General features: G+C 40.0%; 1 protein-coding gene across 1 annotated transcript in view; it reads right to left on the bottom strand.

The window, feature by feature from the left end:
* Positions 1-17,239, bottom strand: part of lrp12 (low density lipoprotein receptor-related protein 12) — a 38,378-nt gene extending 21,139 nt beyond the window's left edge. Inside the window, exons 1-2 of the mRNA XM_064983949.1 lie at positions 15,908-17,239; positions 7,601-7,657 (exon numbers count right to left, since the gene is read on the bottom strand). Coding sequence (XP_064840021.1) covers positions 7,601-7,657; positions 15,908-15,989 — 139 coding nt within the window. The 5' untranslated portion in view covers positions 15,990-17,239. The remainder of the gene's footprint in view (positions 1-7,600; positions 7,658-15,907) is intronic.
* Between the last annotated feature and the right edge of the window lie 1,552 nt (positions 17,240-18,791).

Below are 18,791 nucleotides of genomic sequence, written 5' to 3'. Positions count from 1 at the left end.
TATTAATTTTTAGCTCTCTGTGTAAATTCAAGGCCAAGCTGTGCTGCCCTGTTGAGCCAATTGTAAAAAGCCAGGAGCTTTTTTCATAGTATAATTTCTTCCTCTTATTTAGTTTAGTCACGATTTCTCAATTTGCAGTACTTTTGCCAATCAGTTGTGCAGCCAGACTTATTTGCCTCAGCTCTCTCAACCATATAAAAATTGTATTCTTCATCAATCCACTGGGATTTAACAATCTTTAACGCCATTTTCTTAAATGGGTACATGCTTATTAGTAACTGGATTAAGCAATTTCATAAATGTGTCAAGTGCAAGCGTGTGGTAGCTCCTCATTACACACCACAGGCATACAAATATTGTTTATATCGACATAGGAATCACTACAAAACTTCTTGTATGACCTCGTGTGGCTTTGGTTTTCCTAGATATTATTACTACATTGTGATCACCACATCCGATGGATTTGGATACTGCTGTCAAGCACATTTCTGCAGCATTAGTAAAGATGTGATCAATACATGTTGATGATTTCATTCCTGTGCTGTTTGTTAATACACTGGTAGGTTGACTGATAACCTAAGTGTATGTAAACGTATGTAAACGTACGACTTCAACTGTATGCATGTTGATGATTTCATTCCTGTGCTGTTTGTAACTACCCCTGTACAGTAGGTTGACTGATAACCTGAACCAGGTTTCAGGCACTGGTTACAGTTTGAAGCTTCTTCTTGAGTGGGCAGCTTGATGAAAGCCAGTCCATGTTACAATCACACAGAAAATATACCTCCCTGTTGATATTACATACATTTATCAAGCACTTCACACGTTATCCAGATACTGACTGCTAGCACTTGGTCTATAGCAGCTTCCCACAAGAAAGGGCTTCAGGTGAGGCAGATGAACTTGTAGCCATATTACTTCCAACATAATTTAACATGAGATCCTCTGAGCTTTACATGAATGTAGTTCTGAATATAAACAGCAACAGTGGTAGAAATACATACATTGGGATTTCTGTCTTTTCTGTTGATGTTATAACCATGTGGCTCAGTTGGTAGAGCTTGGCGCTTGATTCCCACGGGGGACCAGTACCAGAAAATGCATGAACTCACTACTGTAAGTGGCTCTGGAGAAGAGCATCTGCTAAATGACTAAAATGTCAAATGTATGTATTGCTACCACTGTATCAAAAGGTATGATCTATTATCCATCTTCCTTATAAAAACGTGTTTTGTTTACCAAAAAGCTGCAATAATGAGCTGCAATAGTCACGTAGCCAGTTGTGAAGAGAAAGAATCCGGCTAAAGCATTCCATGACACGATTCAAAGAGGGCACAGGGCCAGATATGATGGGCATTTTATTAGTGTCTAGCAGAGAATCCATCAGCTCTTTGACATCCAGTTTAAATTAGTCAGAGCTGACTTCATAATGTCATTAAAACCAACATGGACTACAGTAGAATCGATGTCCATGTCCTGACATAGTACATTCGGGAGCAACTTAGTAATGTCGTTTACTCGAGCTCTGGGATAGGACATTTTTTTGCACCAGGAACAGTCATATTTCTTATGGAGCTGCCAAAAATCATGGCTGGCGAGAAGGACGAGGAAATTCTCCCACTCCAATGCTTCACAGGATTCGGAGAACCCTTAAAGGATGGGCGAGAGGCAGGATAACTTAAGTCAGTTGCTCCCGGTGCCTGGTGCGGGCCCGCTCGATCCAGAGCAGGGATGGAAGGTTGCTGACGGCGACATCGAAATCATAGGGGTAGGAGTAGGCACGGCGGCCGAGAGACACAGGTACCCCCAGCGACGAAGGTGCAGGAAGATCAGGCTCTAGGTCGGCTAAAATATCAGTTGTTTGGATCTGCTCCAGGCCTGTCGTAGGGAGTGGAGCCTGCTTCGCGGCAGGTCGCTGTCTTCAGCTTCCATGGCTCGTAACATGCAACCATCATTGGATTTGCATGCTCCTCTTGCTGTGCTCCTTCGACTCCACTATCAGATGGGGGAGGAGAGGAAGAAGATGGCTCCCCTGGAGAGCGAACTCTGGGCAACACCGGCCAGTCGGACAACAACAAACAGCAAGGCAGAGATGCATCCAAAAAGTGCGAACACCGTCCAGCGACCGGCGTAGAAAATGTAAACATTCCAATCTGCGTTTCCCCCAGTTTCTTACGTAGGTTTGGAATTTCTTTGATCAAGGAAACCATTTCAATCCTATAATCCTCGGCAAGCAAACAATTGCCACATTGGAACTCCGAGTGATTTGTATTTGTATTTACTATGGATCCCCATTAGCTGATGTAAAGGCAGAAGCTACTCTTCCTGGGGTCCAGCAGAATTAATGCAGTTATACACATTTAAAAACATTACAGAATTCACAACACACTAAGTGCGTGCCCTCAGGCGCTTACTCCACAACACAAAATCCATGTGTACGTGTGTGTGTACAGTGAGCTATCATGTGTGTGTTACTTCACAGTCCCCGCTGTTCCAAGGTGCATTTTACCTGCTTTTTAAATTTGATTCTACTGCTTTCATCAGTTACCTGATGTAGTCACAGCTCTATGTAGTACTGTGCGCCTCCCATAGTCTGTTCTGGACTAGGGGGCCGTGAAGAGACCTCTGGCGGCATGTCTTGTGGGGTATGGATTGGTGTCTGAGCTGTGTGCTAGTAGTTTAAACAGACCTCTGGTGACATGTCTTGTGGGGTATGGATGGGTGTCTGAGCTGTGTGCTAGTAGTTTAACTTTTTATAGCTGCAGGGGCAGTATTGAGTAGCTTGGATGAAAAGGTGCCCATTGTAAACGGCCAGCTCCTCAGTCTCAGTTGCTAATATATGCATATTATTATTAGTATTGGATAGAAAACACTCTATGTTTCCAAAACTGTCAAAATATTGTCTGTGAGTATAACAGAACTGATATTGCAGGCGAAACCCTGAGGAAAATCAAAACAGGAAGTGGCTTCTATTTTGAAAACTCCATGTTCCATAGCCTCCCATTGCTCCATTTAAAGGGATATCAACCAGATTCCTTTTCCTATCGCATCCTCAAGGTGCCAACAGTCTTCAGACATCGTTTCAGGCTTTTATTTTGAAAAATGAGCCAGAACAATAACGTCGCGTCAAGTGGTCACATGAGTTTTGCTCGCGCAACAGAGTTTGGATAGGTATTGCTTTTCCCTCTCCTACTGTGAAAGACATTTGCGGTTGATATATTATCGATTATATATTTTAAAAACAACCTGAGGATTGATTATAAAAAACGTTTGACATGTTTCTGTGGACATTATGGAAACTATTTGGAATTTTTGTCTGCGTTGTCGTGACCGCTCTTTCCTGTGGATTTCTGAACATAACGCGACAAACAAACGGAGGTATTTTGGATATAAAAATAATCTTTATGGAACAAAAGGAACAGTAGGAGTCTCATGAGTGAAAACATCCGAAGATCATGAAAGGTAAACAATTAATTTGATTGCTTTTCTGATTTTCATGACCAAGCTACCTGATGCTAAGTGTACTTAATGTTTTGTCGTGCGATCGATAAACTTACACAAACACTTGGATTGCTTTCACTGTAAAGCATAATTTTAAAATCTGACACGACAGGTGGATTAACAAAAGGCTAAGATGTGTTTTTCTATATTGCACTTGTAATTTCATGAATTTAAATATTTTTTGTAATATTTATTGAATGTAGCGTTATGCTATTCAGCGGTTGTTGATGACACTTATCCCGTTAGTGGGATTGCAGCCATAGCAAGTCAAACAGTCCTCTGGTGACATGTCTTGTGGGGTATGCATGGGTATCTGAGCTGTGTGCCAGTAGTTTAAACAGACCTCTGGTGGCATGTCTTGTGGGGTATGGATGGATGATCTGTGAGCTAGTAGTTTAAACAGACAGCTCTGTACCTTCAGCTTGTCAACACCTCTTATGAAGATTAACATGCATGTCATTATTGTTAGCTCTCCGTGTACTTTTAAGGGCCAGCCGTGCTGCCCTGTTCTGAGCCAACTGCAACTTTCCCAAGTCCCTCTGTGGCACCTGACCCCACTACTGAACAGGTGCAACAAAACCAGGGCCTGTAGGACCTGCCTTGTTGATAGTGCTGTTAAGTTAGAGCAACACTTTATTATGGACAGACTTCTTCCCGTCTTAGCTACTGTTGTATCAACTTGATGCACCGGTACCGCATGGAAGCAGAGCGCCTTTAAACAGGGTATGGTTGTAGGTGCCAGGTGCAGCGGTTTGAGTGTGTCAAGAACTTCAATATTGCTGGATTTTTCACACTAAACAGTTTTCCGTGTATATCAAGAATTGGCCACCACCCAAAGGAGATGGAGCCAACTTGACACAACTCCGGGAAGCATTGGAGTCAACATGGGCCAGCATCCCTGTGGAACGCTTTCGACACCTTATAGAGTCCATGCTTCGACGAAATGAGGCTGTTCTGAGAGAAAAAAGGGGGTGCAGATGTTCAGTGTATATTTGGCCATGTGTTTTAGGTTATTGTACTGCTGAAAGGTGCATTCATCTCCCAGTGTATGTTGGAAAGACAATCAGGTATTCCTCAAGGATTATGTCTGTGCTTTGCTGTATTTCGTGTCTTTCTATGCTAAAAAAAATCAGTGAGTCCTTGCCGATGACAAGCATACGCATAATGAGATGCAGCCACCACGATGCATGAAAATATGAAGTGGTACTCCGTGATGTGTTGGATTTGCCCCAAATATTTCAGGACAGAAAGTGAATCTTTCACACATGTTTTGCAGTATTACTTTAGTGCCTTTTTGCAAACATGATACAAGTTTTGGAATATTTTGTATTCTGTACAGGCTTCCCTTTTACCCTGTCATTTAGGTTGGTATGTGTCGTAACTACAATGTTGTTGATCCATCCTCAGTTCTCTCATATCACAACCACTTTTTAAAATATTTTATTTAAATGTAACAGACTTTCACCTTGTCAGCTCAGGGGACCCAATCTCGCAACTGTACAGTTAACTAGTCCAACGCTCTAACCATTGCACTCCACAAGGAGCATGCCTGTTACGCGAATGCAGTAGAAGCCAAGGTAAATTGCTAGTTAGCATTAAACCTATCTTATAAAAAACAATCAATCATAATCACTAGTCATAACTACTAATCCAGTTTAGCAAGCAATATTAACCAGGTGAAATTGTGTCATTTCTCTTGCGTTCATTGCACGCAGAGTCAGGGTATATGCAACAGTTTGGGCTGCCTGGCTCATTGCGAACTAATTTGCCAGAATTTTACGTAAGTATGACATAACATCGAAGGTTGTGCAATGTAACAACAATATTTAGACTTAGGGATGCCACCCGTAATTCACTGAAAGAATAAAACGTTTTGTTTTCGAAATTATAGTTTCCGGATTCGACCATATTAATGACCAAAGCCTCGTATTTCTGTGTGTTATATTATAATTAAGTCTGATAAGTCTGGCCCGTAATCATTCATTCAAATAGCACTTTTGTGCGTTTTGCCAGCAGCTCTTCACAAGCACAGCGCTGTTTATTACTCCAAGCCTATCAGCCTGATGGCTGGTGTAACCAATGTGAAATGGCTAGATAGTTAGCTGGGTGTGTGCTAATATCGTTTCAAACGTCACTCGCTTTTAGATTTGGAGTAGTTATTCCCCTTGCGCTGCAAGGGTCGCGGCTTTTGTGGAGCGATGGTTAACGCTGCTTCGAGTGTAGCTGTTGTCGATGTGTTCCAGGTTCGAGCCCAGGTAGGGGCGAGGAGAGGGACGGAAGCTATACTGTTACACTGGCAATACTATAGTGCCTATAAGAACATCCAATGGTACAGAGAAATAGTCATAAAAATACTATGTGAACTACAACCTAAAACCTCTTACCTTTATATTGAAGTCTCATGTTAAAAGGAACCACCAACTTTCATATGTTCATGTTCTGAGCAAGGAACTTAAACATTAGCTTTTTTACATGGCACATATTTCACTTTTACTTTCTTCTCCAACACTTTGTTTTTGCATTTTTAAACCAAATTGAACATGTTTCATTATATATTTGAGGCTAAATTGATTTTATTGATGTATTATATTAAGTTAAAATAAGTGTTCATTCAGTATTGTTGTAATTGTCATTATAACAAATAAATAAATTGAAAAACATTTTTTTTTTTTTTTTTTTAAATCGGCAGAATTAAATCGGTATCGGGTTTTTCTGGTCCTCCAATAATCGTTATCGGCGTTAAAAAAATCATATTCGGTCGACCTCTAGTGAGGGGTAAAGCAATGGGGTACTAATTCAGAAATCATATTAACCACATATTATTAAACACAGAATAAGTTAGCAACTTCAGTGATTTATTAAGCACAGTTTTAATCCTGAATTACCTAGGTTTGCCATAACAAAAGAGGTTGAATACTTATGGACTAAGACATTTCAGCTTTTATATTTAAATTAATTTCTAGAAACAAAATTCGACTTTGACGTTATGGGGTGTTGTGTGACACAAAATCTCAATTTAATACATTTTAAATTCAGGCTGGAACAACAAAATGTGGAAAAAGGGGTGTGAAAACTTCCAAAAGGCACAGTATAAGCTAAAATAAATTATTTATTCAAAAAATGTATTACCCTCGTTTTTCATTAGGCTAGATGCTTCAACTGCCAGAGAGCTTCTGACAGGGCAAAACAATTTAAACACCATCAAAATAATTGTCCTATTCCAAATAGATATTGATGTGTGCAGCTATGGAAATACAATTTATGATCACTGTTACATTTTTGGTTGGGTAATATAATTTTGTTTGGCTACAAAAAAAGTCCTAACTTTAAATTACTAATAGTTTGCAAAAGATGTTTCCAAGCCAGGGCAAAACTTCCTCGAGCCAGTAAATGAATGTAATTTTGTACAATGGAAATGTTATACTTATGTCTACATCAAATAGTCTACTCCTTTGCAAGTCATGTAGCCAATAGATTATAGATTAGCCATACTGTAGACTACCATCACTGGAATACCCGTTGTGAGTTTGTCAAGACCAAAATATCACTATGGAATCAGGAAAGTAGGCCACAATCTTCTTATTTATAGTGAGTGAAAAAGCTGTTTGCTTCTGAGGGCCTATACAGTACAAGTCAAAAGTTTGGACACACCTACAAGGCTTTTTCTTTATTTTTTACTTTATATAATAATAGTGAAGACATCAAAACTATGAAATAACACATATGGAATCATAAAGTAACCAAAAAAGGTGTTAAACAAATCAAAATATTTTAGATTCTTCAAATTAGCCACCCTTTGCCTTGAGAGCTTTGCATTCTCTCAACCAGCTTCACGAGGAATGCTTTTCCAAGTCTTGAAGGAATTCCCAAATATGCTGAGCACTTGACTTGTTGGCAGATTTTCCTTCAATCTGCAGTCCAACTCTGGTTGTTCTGTTCTGTTCATGCAAAAAGGCTATTCTGAAAGTCTGCTGTGGGCAACAATTGTAGTGTTTGGTTCTTCGCAGACAAAAACAAAGGCTGAGTTGTAAGTTACTGCCTACAGCCAACAAGCTCAGAGATAATCATAAATCATGTGTTCTAGGCTAAATGAACTTACCATTAGAAATCCCCGATACGTAAACGTTCTCGTTGTGCTGGGAGCAAACTGCAATTCCTAGAAAAGATGAAACAAACAAAAAAAAGGTTATTTTCTAATGAATGATTGTGTGATCACGAGCTTTGGACTCATCTTTTGTGTAAACGGGGCTTATTCATAACTCTGGCCCTTCTGAGGCAAGTCCACTGGTTCTAGGGCAAATGCAAATATTGACCTATTGAATCAATGAAACCCAAGACTGACTTTAGACATAGGCTACAAACACGTCGATGAACAGGCAACTGAAATGACATCTGTAGTCTTGCAGCAGGAGAATTTGATAAGCTTTGAGACAGTGTGTAGGCTAATGTGTATGGGAACAACTGGCAGTTAGAGAGGACGATTACACTTGCCCAAAGTGTCACACGTAAACATTGGTCAACAACTGAGTGGAAAATAGTGGAAAGTGAAAAACTAACTCGGCTTAACAATCTTGCAGGGTATGAGTATCATAGAAAATGAAGAAAAAATATATGACTGAAAGAATGAATTCTACATGCCTATAGAAATATATAGGCTCATGGAAGTCTTGGCTAATGGAAGACTTGAAGTACTTGGCTGCCTGGCCCTAGGCTTATGCCATGTTATTCGCCAAGCTGTGAGCTGAGGGCATTTAGGCAATGTCGGGTGTGTGGTGCTGTGAGTGAGCAATAGAACAGAGCATCAATAATATTCAGACAAACCCTCCAACATGTCCTAACAAAGGAAACAATGTTGTTAAACGACTAGTTTGACTACAGAACCACTGCTCCTTCCCTGGGGTAGCCTAGGAACTGACTAAACGTAAATAAGACAAGGTTTTTTTTTTAGAAGTACTAACCTATGACATATTATTCTGAAAACTTCACCGCTCATGCCTCAATCAACTCTTTGAACTAAGGCTAGCCGCTACGCCTACATGCCCATTATGGATGGTAGTGGGGGGGGTGGGGGGAACACCTCGGTAGGCATATTGCATTCATTTGTTAGTTGGGTAGTTCCACCTCAAAAAGCACAAGAAAGAGGGTTGACACCCCCATCTCAGATTGTTATGTACTGGGTCATACGCACTACCCTCTGTAGAGCCTTATGGTCAGATGCCGAGCAATTGCCATACCAGGTGGTGATGCAACCGGTCAGGATGCTCTCGATGATGCAGCTGTAGAAAATTGAGGATCTGGGGACCCATGCCAAATCTTTTCAGTCTCCTGAAGGGGAAAGGGTGCTGTCGTGCCCTCTTCACGACTGCCTTGCTGTGTTTGGACCATGATATTTAGTTGGTGATGTGGACACCAAGGAACTTGAAACTCTCGACCGGCTCCACTACAGCCCCGTTGATGTTAATTGGGGCCTGTTCAGCCCGCCTTTTCCTGTAGTCCACAATCAGCTCCTTTATCTTGCTCACATTGAGGGAGAGGTTGTTGTCCTGGCACCACACTGCCAGTTCTCTGACCTCCTCCCTATATGCTGTCTCATCGTTGTCGGTGATCAGGCCTACCATTGTTGTGTCGTCAGCAAACTTAATGATGATGTGGAGTCGTATTTGGCCATGCAGTCGTGGGTGAACAGGGACTACATGGGACGGGACTAAGTACACACCCCTGAGGGGCCCCAGTGTTGAGGATCAGTGTGGCAGATGTGTTGTTGCCTACCCTTACCACCTGGGGGTGGCCCGTCAGTAAGTCCAGGATCCAGTTTCAGAGGGAGGTGTTATAGACAACCAAAGCTTTAGTTACTAGACTATAATTTTACAGATGCATGTTGAAAACGTTTCTGGAAGATGTGATCATATTCCCTTTCTTTTGTTGTTCAGGGAAACCATGCTGTTTAATCAGCTTCTTGATATGACACATCTGTCAGATGGACGGATTAAATGCACACTAACATGGATGTAAATAAAAAATAAACGACTTGGCATTTGTTATTTTATTGTAGCTTATTGATGGTATACTGAACACAAATATAAAACACAACATGTTAAGTGTTGGTCCCATGTTTCATGAGCTGAAATAAAAGATCACAGAAATTTTCTATATGCACAAAATGCTTATTTCTTTCAAATTTTGTGCACAAATTTGTTTACATCCCTGTTTGTGAGCACCATCACCTGACAGGTGTGGCATATCAAGAAGCTGATTAAACCGCATCATCCTTACACAGGTGCACATTGCGCTGGGGACAATAAAAGGCCACTAAAATGTGCAGTTTTGTCATACAACATAATGCCACAGACGTCTCAAGTTGAGGGAGCGTGCAATTGGCAAGCTGACTACAGGAAAGTCCACCAGAGCTGTTCCCAGAGAATGTAATGTTCATTTATTTACCGTACGCCGCATTCAATGTCGTTTTTTAGAGAATGTGGCAGTACGTCCAACCGGCCTCACAATTGCAGACCACGTGTATGGCGTTGTGTGGGTGAGCGGTTTGCTGATGCCAACGTTGTGAACAGAGAGCCCCATGGTGGCTGTTTGGTTATGGTATGGGCAGGCTTAAGCTACGGACAACAAACACGGGATCCTTAGGCTCATTGTCGTGCCATTTATCCACTACCATCAACTCTTGTTTCAGTATGATAATGTACACTATTTCTGGAAGCTGAACATTTCCCAGTTCTATTATGGCCGGCATACTCTGCAGACGACACCCACTGAGCATGTTTGGGATGCTCTGGATTGACGTGTACGACAGTTGTGCTCCAGTTCCCGACAATATCCAGCAATTTCACAGAGCCATTGAAGAGGAGTGGGACAACATTCCACAGGCCACAGTCAACAGCCTGATCAACTTTATGCGAAGGAGATAAATATAAATGTTGCGCTGCATTAGACAAATGGTGGTCACACCAGATACTGTTTTTTTTTTTAAATCCCGACCTTACTTTTTTTTATACCTGCATCAAAAGATGCATATCTGTATTCCCAGTTAGGTGAAATACATAGATTAGGGCCTAATTTATTTATTTCAATTGACTGATTTCCTTATATGAACGGTAACTCAGTAAAATCTTTTAAATTGTTTCATTTTGCGTTTATATTTTGTTCAGGACGTTTTTGGCTATTGAACTTCAGTAAAGTGAAGTGGATCAACACCCGGTAACATATTTACGGTAAAATAATGACATCATGGGTCCTTGATCTGTACTATACAGATATGCATAATTATGAGGGCCTTTCTATAAACTAGGGTACCAGTGAGGATTTCCTACACTGGACAACTTGTTGCAGCTGTTGACAAGTCAATGTGCCATTTTTTCCCCCACGTCATTACATGAAGATATAAGGGGGATCATAGCTATATTCAACCAAATTCAAGATTTGATATAAAACCTGTTTAAACCCTTTATCATGGTTGTCTTGACGGATTGTCCAAAATCGTGTGACATAAAACATTACTTTTCTGCCCTTGCACTTATGACAGTGTAAATTGTTGTCATACATTTTAAGCAGTTAAATTTGACATTGAAGTTGAACCCTGTAAGAATCCTGGATACAGCTGGTGGACAGTATTTTTGTATAGAGATCCCATAAATGCAGTGTAACTACATAACATTTTGTGTCTCCTTGTGTTGTTACAGGTGAAAAAGTTCTCATGGGCACACAAATTCCAAATGATGTATGAAATTGCAAAATTGAATGCTTCTAACCGAGTCACCTTACTTTGATACTTAAAACTTAAATCTATATTTTCATTAAGGGGGTTCTTTCTTAATTATGCAAAATAGTTACACCGTGACATTTTCACACATCATCTGATCCAGGAAGGAATTTTCAGAATGACACAAGTGACACGCAGCTGTTGTGATGGGCTGTTGTTGCGTCGCAGGCACTAAGTACTGGGAAAAAGCCATTTGCAATGAATGTCAAGATCATTTTGGTGTCTCATTCATACTTGAATATGCAGATCTTGAAAATCTGCCATTTCCTCAATTTAGTTCTTGAAAAGTCCTTGTAATTACTTTTTTGCCAATTTTAAGTTCTCCTACTCCCTTAGAATTATCTGTGATTTCATTTTTGATCCGTTTTTGTGAGAGATGTGACCACTTTCGTTTGTTTCCCAAGCTTCAATTGAAGGGTGTTGCGGTAAAACCAAATGCAGTTATGAGGACAAAAATATCTATTGCCTTCAACTTGGATTTCAATACAAATCCTTCCATTAAAAAAGGAACCTGTTTTTTGGTAACTTTCTCACCATAAAAACAGCAATGGTGAGATTAATGCTACCGCTATTCATGACTTTATTATGTGTCCCTACGTCAACCAGTCTATCAATGCATTCGTAAGGCCTAAAAAATGCATTATTCTGGTAATGGCTACTTTTTGTATGCTGGTAGAGGTGGGGGGGTTCTATATTAGGCCCTATATGTACAATTATATGAATTATACCATTGTATAACATTGAAATCCTAGCCTTATGTTGTTATATAGGTGGAATTATGGGACAATTTGCATATTCACTTTTATTCTTCTAAGTACACATGTGGAACTGCATGAATCTTTTTTTACCCCATTTAAAATGTTGATCCCAATGTGACACCTTGGTCCTATTATTTATAGAAAGACCCATGAATGTCATTCTCTTCATGGTGATGTACAAAGGTAGAAAAATGTAATATCCTCCATTGCATGTTTGGGTATTATTCTACACACAGGCTATTATTCTAATGAGGTCGGACCCCAAACAGAATCAAATTTGGTTGGTACAGAACGGATTTAATATCTACCAATCGTGACTATGTTAAACAAGAGATCAACATCCGACGAGCTTCTCCTTCATGTCTCTATGGATTAAAATGACAATTTCTTTAAACAAGTTTGGACATCACAGTACAGCACAGTAGAATACGGCTGCATTCTACTGTGCTATACTGTGATGTCCATAGTCTGCTGTATTCTACTGTGCTATACTGTGATGTCCATAGTCTACTGTATTCTACTGTGCTATACTGTGATGTCCATAGTCTGCTGTATTCTACTGTGCTATACTGTGATGTCCATAGTCTGCTGTATTCTACTGTGCTATACTGTGATGTCCATAGTCTGCTGTATTCTACTGTGCTATACTGTGATGTCCATAGTCTGCTGTATTCTACTGTGCTATACTGTGACGTCCATAGTCTGCTGTATTCAACTGTGCTATACTGTGATGTGACTATATTCAACAAGTTTGGACGTCTAAGATTGGTAGATATTAAGTCCGTTCTGAACCAACAAAATTTGATCTTGTTTGGGGGCAGACCTCAAAAAAATCAGTGTTTTATATTAAAAGTCAACCGTGATCATGGGCAGGCAACTAAGGATTTTCATCACACAAAATAAATTAATGCCAAACATTTGCAGAAAATAGCTTCATTTTCATCAGTTAGAAGTGTAATGCTATTTGGCTAGCAGCCACACAAATAAATTAGCTTACAATGAAAAAGCAAGGTATTTTTTGCAAAACGAAGCATGTGCATCACATTTATAATAGAATGATTGTAACCATGTACATTTCCTAATGCTTTGCTTGAAGTTAATCTCGCATTTTACCGGATAAAAATACACAGAGAAAATTAGCACATCGGAGTGTTGTCTGCTGATAGAATGCCCGTTCGTGAATACGCAAATTTGCTTAGTCTGACAACGAGAGCACAGATTTCTCATCCGAGCGGAAAAGTGCAACTGAAGCACAACATTTTTTTTAAAGTCGAGCAGATATTACAATAAGAAGCATTTTAGATTTGTGCTTACACAACACAGAAAGATATTTAGTGTTTTATCTTTATCTTTAATTTTAAATACGCAGAATTCTGTGTTAATGCGACCCCTGTTACAGTTGAGTACAGTTCAGTACAGTAGAGTACATTATACTGTATCCTACTCATTTGTGCTCTACTGTACCATACTCTACTGCAACTGTGGTTTGGGATTACTATGATTTCCCCATTGTGGCCAATTCAGTTACAATAATTTTGTTGCAGATTTTTCAGTCACTGTTACCGATTCATAGACAACATTGTTATCAGTAAAAACACAAACTAACCGGTAGGTCTACCTATACTTATTACTTCTGTGAACTTTCATAATTCTCCCTCATGCCGGAGAGAAATAAGAAAATGTCATAAAGATATGTGGGAAATCGGCAGTTACAAACGGCGATATAATTTGGGCAAGATTTTATCGCTACCAAGACTCAAATATCGATTTGTAAAAAAGAAAATGCCAGGTCGCGTAAGCTAGCACGAGTCGGCTGTACCTGCGCCGAAATTCAGGTATTTTTCATCCTATAACTTATTCTACAGTTTTTTTAAAGTGTGCCAACATGTTTTCAGCATTTAATTCCATGACTGATCAAAACTAATTTTCTTGTGTCTCTGCAGCAGACATATACAGTGCATTCGGGAAATTATTCAGACCCCTTGGCTTTTCACATTTTGTTACGTTACAGCCTTATTCTAAAATTGATTAAATGTTATTTTTTCCCATCAATCTACACACAATACCCCATAACGTCAAAGCAAAAACAGTTTTAAACATTTTTGCAAATTTATAAAAAAATTTTTTTTGAAATATCACATTTACATAAGGATTCAGACCCTTTACTCAGTACCTTGTTGAAACACCTTTTGCAGTGATTACAGCCTTGAGTCTTATTGGATATGACGCTACCATTCTTCTCTGCAGATTCTCTCAAGCTCTGTCAGGTTGGATGGGGAGAATCGGTGCACAGCTACTTTCAGGTCTCTCCAGAGATGTTCGATTGGATTCAAGTCCAGGCTCTGGTTGAGCCACTCAAGGACATTCAGAGACTTGTCCCAAAGCCACACCTGCGTTGTCTTGGCTGTGTTCTTAGGGTTGTTGTCCTGTTGGAAGGTGAACCTTTGCCCCAGTCTGAGGTCCTGAGCGCTCTGGAGCAGGTTTTCATCAAGGATCTCTGAACTTTGCTCTGTTCATCTTTGTCTCGATCCTGACTAATCTCCCAGTTCCAGCCGCTGAAAAACATTCCCACAGCATGATGCTGCCTCCACCATGCTTCACCGTAGGGATGGTGCCAGGTTTCCTCCAGACATGACGATTAGCATTCATGTCAAAGAGTTCAATCTTGGTTTCATCAGAACAGAGAATCTTGTTTAACACTGTCTGAATCCTTTAGGTGCCCTTTCAGCAAACTCCAAGCGGGCTGTCATGTGCCTTTTACTGAGGAGTGGCTTCTGCCTGGCCACTCTACAACAAAGGCCTGATTGGTGGAGTGCTGCAGAGATGGTTGTCCTTCTGGAAGCTTCTCCCATCTCCACAGAGGAACGCTGGAGCTCTGTCAGAGTGACTATCTGGTTCTTGGTCACCTCCCTTACTAAGGCCCTTCTCCACCGATTGCTCAGTTTGGCCAGGCAGACAGCTCTAGGAAGAGTCTTGGTGGTTCCTAACTTCTTCCATTCAAGAATGATGGAGGCCACTGTGTTCTTGGGGACCGTCAATGCTGCAGACATGTTTTGGTACCCTTCCCCAGATTTGTGCATTGATACAATTCTGTCTCTGAGCTCTACGGACAATTCCTTCAAACCCATGGGTTGGTTTTTGCTCCGACATGCACTGTCAACTGTGGGACCATATATAGACAGGTGTGTGCCTTTCCAATTCATGTCCAATGAATTGAATTTACCACAGGAGGAATCCAATCAAGTTGTAGAAACATATCAAGGATGATCAATGGAAACATGATGCACCTGAGCTCAATTTTGAGTCTCATAGCAAAGGGTCTGAATACTTGTGCAAATATGACATTTCTGTTATTAATTTTAATACATTTGCAAAAATGTCTAAAAACCTGTTTTTGCTTTGTCATTATGTGGTATTCTGTGAAGATTGGTGATGGGAAAAAATATTTAATCCATTTTAGAATAAGGCTGTAAAGTAAAACATTGTGGAAAAAGTCAAGGGGTCTGAATACTTTCCGAATGCACTGTAGTGAGCAATATGATTGGAACATCAAATCACAAGAGAGAATCTCCCAAAATTACAGACTCTTAGATTCTATTTGACACCAAATATTATATGCTCCTAAAAACTTCATGTTACATTTTAGTCATTTAGCACACGCGACTTAGAGCATACATTTTCATTCTGGTTCACCGTGGGAATCGAACCCACAACCCTGGCTTATCTCTACCAACTGAGCAACACAGGAATACATCAGTGCTCATGGGTCCTTTTAGATGGAAATTACCATATCCTGCTGTGTGCTTGAGTGTGTTTGGGTTGCTGTGGTACAGATTGTATGAGAGTGGTAACCAATATTTAGTTATTAAATACTTACCAGTGAATATGAGGAGGACCATATGTAGAGAGATCCATGATGAAGATGAAATCCCATTTGAGCTCAAAGTGTAGTAGGCCATTATAGCTAATGAACTAGGCCTAATTATATTTTTTTACTACTTTATTACTTGTTACAATGTTCCCAAAAATGTAACTAGGCAAGCTCTCTTCTTTGGTGTCCCAAAAACATTTAGGCAGTGACAAAAACAAAAGCAACCAATGAGATTTCTACGGATTTAAAGTTATTTTAACTAACGTTTGCCAATTCCTGTCTGGTCAAGTATACAGCCAATACAGATCTTATAAAGTTATCTTGCTATCTAGATGACAATGAAGAAACAATAATATAGCCGTCTTGACAAAATACTGCAATCAAACCGTTGAACGCAACAGTGCGTTGTAACTGGCTGGCTAGTTAGTTAGCTAGCATAACAACAAAATAGCGACATTGAATTTGTAGCTAACTGCTAGCTAACGATTACTCTAATGTAAGCTATCTATCTATTCCTAGCCAATATTAATCCATCGTCACATTACATGTGTAGATATACGTGCCACCCCATATCCTAGTATGATATTAACCTTTGTGTTATGCATTGTTCCAGAACAGAGGAAAACACAAAGGCATTGATGGCAATACAGTCAACTCCACCGTTAACTAGCTCACGTTAGCTACTAGAATTCCCCTTTGTGTTAGCTAGCTAGCTAGCTAATGTTAGTGTTCAACGCAAACGTTAGCTATCGTTAACAAAGATAGCTAGCTGGGTTAGCACAATGACGTTTCATTACCAACATTGAAATCGCACATAAATATGTCACTGAATGTAAACTAGAAAAATAAATACGATTTAACCGAAAGATAACTGTGAACTAAAAAACAAAAGAGCGTTGCAATCCCCCTTCTCTCGTTTACGCCTCCACAACCTCACAGATGCTAGCTACAAGCTAGCATGCTAACGTAAGCTCGTTTCCAAAGCAATGGCAGGACGGAACGAAAATATTTCTGAGAGGCATCCTTGAAATGTCACTTCACTGTCTTCTTCTAGTGGTGTCTAAAATGTTTTAGAGTTTCACCATCATTGAGAATGTTATAAAGCACCAGCCCCCTAAAACTCCGGGCCCTAAACTGTATGTAACAGTACACCCCGTTGTAGCCACAACTAGCTATGAATCGGCTGAATGTTGTTACAGCCGGGGTATCGGTGGTATCAGTATCATCATCGTCCCCTTCTGCTTCGTCTTCTTGTGCTTGTATTGCTGCCTTTCTCAGGTCGGAGTGCGAATTACACATTTAAATATAAAAAAATACAAAAAACCGTCACCCGTAGGTGCAGGCCGGTGGAATAGGGAAACGACAACAGCTTCCTTGCCATTTTTCTCTGCATGTCGTTTTGAGTCCACAATTGTTACAAGCTTAAATGTGGTTACACCCGACTCAGCCAGCTCACAGAAAATGTCTTCCTATGCTCAGCATACCAACTGCAATATAACAGGACATGCTTCACAGTCTCTGCCTCCCCACAATCCTCACATTTCCCATCGGTGTGTTTCCCCACTACCCAATGATCCAACCCCAACCCCAACCCCAACCCCAACCCCAACCCCAACCCCAACCTCAACCTCAACCTCATGGACAGAACCCCATCCCTCCTTTCACGAACCTGGTCAAATGTCTTTGGAGCGGTTGGCAGATTTTTTTTTTTTTTTTTAAAGTGACATTTGCTGTATCTGAAAGACAAAAACAATTGCACATTGTTGGATGTTTTATATTTGTGTTTTATTTTTACTTTTTTCGAACATAAATATTTTAATGAAACAGGGAGGAAGCAGGTCTCGAACCCTCGACCGAAGTCGAGCGCGCGATCGACTGTGTCGCAAAAGCATGCTCGTGCGGCAGAATCGATATCAGAGTTTATAAATCTTGGGTCGTGCCAATATGCTGCACTACCTGTGAATTCTGAAACATTGTCCACTCGGAACGAAAAGAAAACTGACTTACTGTAGGCCTACTTACAGTGGTAGCCTACCCACTTAAACTGTTTATTTGCTTAAAAAAACAACACATTAAAATTATAATATCTAAAGAGCAGAATGATAGATACGCATGGTAATTTGTTGTATGGCTGCTACAGGAATATTAATTAAAAAATGGCCAGAAAAGGTGAGGAATTTATTCTGCAATGGTTATAATAGTGTCCGTATTATGTTTATATATGAAATAATGTCTACTCGAGAAATTTGACATTACCGTTTTCAGCCGCAGTAGCCTACAAACGTCAATGGAAAAGGTAAACCGTCCGTTCTACCAGTAAACTGCGCTTTGGATCGGATCAAGCAGTACAAAATACTTGAAATATCTAAATCAAATATTATTTGTCACATACAGTTGGAAGTCAGAAGTCTACATACACTTTAACCAAATACATTTAAACTCAGTTTTTCACAATTTAATCCGAGTAAAAATAAAACGTTTAATCCGAGTAAAAATTCCCTGTTTTAGGTCAGTTAGGATCACCACTTTTTTTTTTAAGAATGTGAAATGTCAGAATAATAGTAAAGAGAATGACTTATTTCAGCTTTTATTTCTTTCAACACATTCCCAGTGGGTCAGAAGTTTACATACACTCAATTAGTATTTGGTAGCATTGCCTTTAAATCGTTTAATTTGGGTCACATGTTTTGGGTAGCCTTCCACAAGCTTCCATCTCACAATATTTTGGGTGAACTTTAGCCCTTTCCTCCTGACAGAGCTGGTGTAACTGAGTCAGGTTTGTTGGCCTCCGTGCTTGCACATGCTTTTTCAGTTCTGCACATGTAGCATTGATCCCCTAGATTATGCACCAAGTGCTGGCTCCGGATATGCCAATCTGTAGTACTCCCCA

The sequence above is a fragment of the Oncorhynchus masou genome, chromosome 13 (assembly GCF_036934945.1).
Source record: "Oncorhynchus masou masou isolate Uvic2021 chromosome 13, UVic_Omas_1.1, whole genome shotgun sequence".
Lineage (NCBI taxonomy): Eukaryota > Metazoa > Chordata > Actinopteri > Salmoniformes > Salmonidae > Oncorhynchus > Oncorhynchus masou.
The sequence above is the reverse complement of the archived record's forward strand: the minus strand, read 5'-3'. Positions and strand labels throughout refer to the sequence as shown.